The 2,263-nt window shown below is 45.6% G+C and overlaps 1 protein-coding gene across 1 annotated transcript in view; it reads right to left on the reverse strand.

Moving 5' to 3' along the window:
* LOC106812760 (RCC1 and BTB domain-containing protein 1-like) overlaps positions 1-1,901 on the reverse strand; it is a 5,919-nt gene extending 4,018 nt beyond the window's left edge. Inside the window, exon 1 of the mRNA XM_014816731.1 lies at positions 1,630-1,901. Coding sequence (XP_014672217.1) covers positions 1,630-1,894 — 265 coding nt within the window. The 5' untranslated portion in view covers positions 1,895-1,901. The remainder of the gene's footprint in view (positions 1-1,629) is intronic.
* Between the last annotated feature and the right edge of the window lie 362 nt (positions 1,902-2,263).

The raw sequence follows: 2,263 nt of genomic DNA on the forward strand, positions 1-2,263 counted from the left end.
AGGGCTTACTGAAGGCGAATACAAAAAAGTTTCTCTTATAAACAGACATTGAACCTACAGGTGTACTTGAACACGGTTAGACAGTTGAATTAAATTAGGTGGGAGTCGTATACGCCTAATTATGTGTCGTGTTCATGAATGTTACTGTAAATAACAGAGCATCACTTGTTGTTGTGCATGCATACGTGATTAACTCCGTTATGTTGAAGGCCTGGTAGAGAAAAGTAAGGTTAGAATAAGGAATATAATAAGGTTTGTTCGCTTGTAGTTTTCGAATGTTTTAGTGTTAGTTCACGGTACAGAAGAGGTCTAGATGTCTTAATCTCAAACAAAGTCATGATTATTGATTTTTGTCTGTGAAAAGAACGTACATAATTCAATGGCTGTGCGTGAACCTGCATTTATATTAGATCTTAGTGTAGCTCTAGAGGTTTTATATTATTTCTTGACAGTATTATGCCTATGAGTAGAAGTGCAGGAAAGGTGAGATTAGGACTAAAGTTCTTTCTGTTAACTAGCTGCAGACTCTTTAGTCTCACAGCCACATCTTCAGTCTTGCAGCCTGGCCTGGCTACAAAATGCATGGCGTACATCGCGGTTAAATTCGCTGTATGCAGGTCTTACGAAACCGCTCGAGTGTAGCTGTGTGCGGATCATATGTTACCTCGACTAATGCTGAATATATGTGCATGTTTTTTTTTGGCAGAGCGAACAGATCACATGCCAGTCGGCTTCAGTCGGGGGGGGGGGTGGCCAGTGTTTTGATGACCCGTCGAGTGGTTGTATTAGTGGGTATAGGAGTACGTGATAAGGGAGCGGTTCAGTAGTGGCAGGAGAGCTGAGGAGTGAAACGACGATTAGTCAACTTAAATTTGCCCTAATGTTGCCTTTCACTTATCTTGCATAGCACAAGGCGTAAATTCACATTATTAGATTCGGGGGCACACACACACACACACACACACACACATACACACTCACTCACTCACTGCTCACCACATAACAGATAACACATAACCTATCATCAGAACGTGTATGTAATGTACAGCCTATACATATATCAGAATGAGGTTACTCCCTCTCCCCCACCACCAGCACCGATATAACATTCATGCACACGCTGTTACAAACTGCATGCGGCGCCCCCTTCGTACAACTCAGGATACCACTGCCACAAGACCAGTACTATTTTCAAGTGGGCGGAGCTCCGGGGAAATCCAGCGAATGGCAATCCAATGGCTGCGAAGTCGATGCCGAAAAAAACATCAGAAATTTTTATGTTTTTCATGTTTGTCGGTGGAAATATTTAGACATTTTAAGCTGAATAAGCAAAAATGTATCAAAGAAAATATTCGTGAATTAGGTATATTGGTAAGCATCCGAAAAATTCATGATAAATATTAAATAAACACATGAACTTAGTTTGGTAAACAGCGTATGACTTGAAAGTAGTAAATGGGCGCACAATCCACGCACTATTTCGTAACACTATTTTATCAAATTTTTCATGAAATAATGGTCCGATTTTTATTATTTTTGCAACTTTTATAATTACAAATCATATTACATAGGACACAAGCAATGGGGCCACTGTAAAAGTTATAGTTAAAAAGCGTAAGAAATTCTTACTGAAATCTGTTTGTGGCAGTGGTGAATTGAGCCAGAGCGAGAGCGCCAGCTGCCGTGGAGTTTGGCGCTGTTGCTCACCTATCTTCAGAGCCCTGAACGTGACGGCAGGCATGGCGTAGCACGCAAACACGTCGTCCAGGCAACAGAATAACGTCTCTGTTGGCTCGGTGATCGACTGCCCGCGACACTGGCCCCACATGTACACAATGCCTGCGTGCGTGATCGCTGCCGAAATGTGCGTGTAGTGCGACGCCGCGATGTCCATGAACCTGGGAATCACGATGCACAGGGGTCACTACCAGGGGGCGTTGCAGAAGTACACCAGGGGTCAGCACCGGGAGCAGTCGTGGGAGTAGGGCAGGGGTCACCACCAGTGGGGCATCGTGGAAGTATGACAGGGGCCACCACCAGGGGGGCGTCGTGGAATTATGAGAGGGGCCACCACCAGGGGGACATCATGGAAGCATGGTGGGTGTCACCACCAGGGGGACGTCACGGAAGCATGGTGGGTGTTGCCACCAGGGGGACGTAATGGAACCATGGTCGGTGTCGCCACCAGGGGGACGTTATGGAAGCATGGTAGGTTTTGCCACCAGGGGGACGTCATGGAAGCATGGTGGGTGTCGCCACCAGG

This window comes from Priapulus caudatus, unplaced genomic scaffold, assembly GCF_000485595.1.
Source record: "Priapulus caudatus unplaced genomic scaffold, Priapulus_caudatus-5.0.1 Scaffold683, whole genome shotgun sequence".
Taxonomy (NCBI): domain Eukaryota; kingdom Metazoa; phylum Priapulida; class Priapulimorpha; order Priapulimorphida; family Priapulidae; genus Priapulus; species Priapulus caudatus.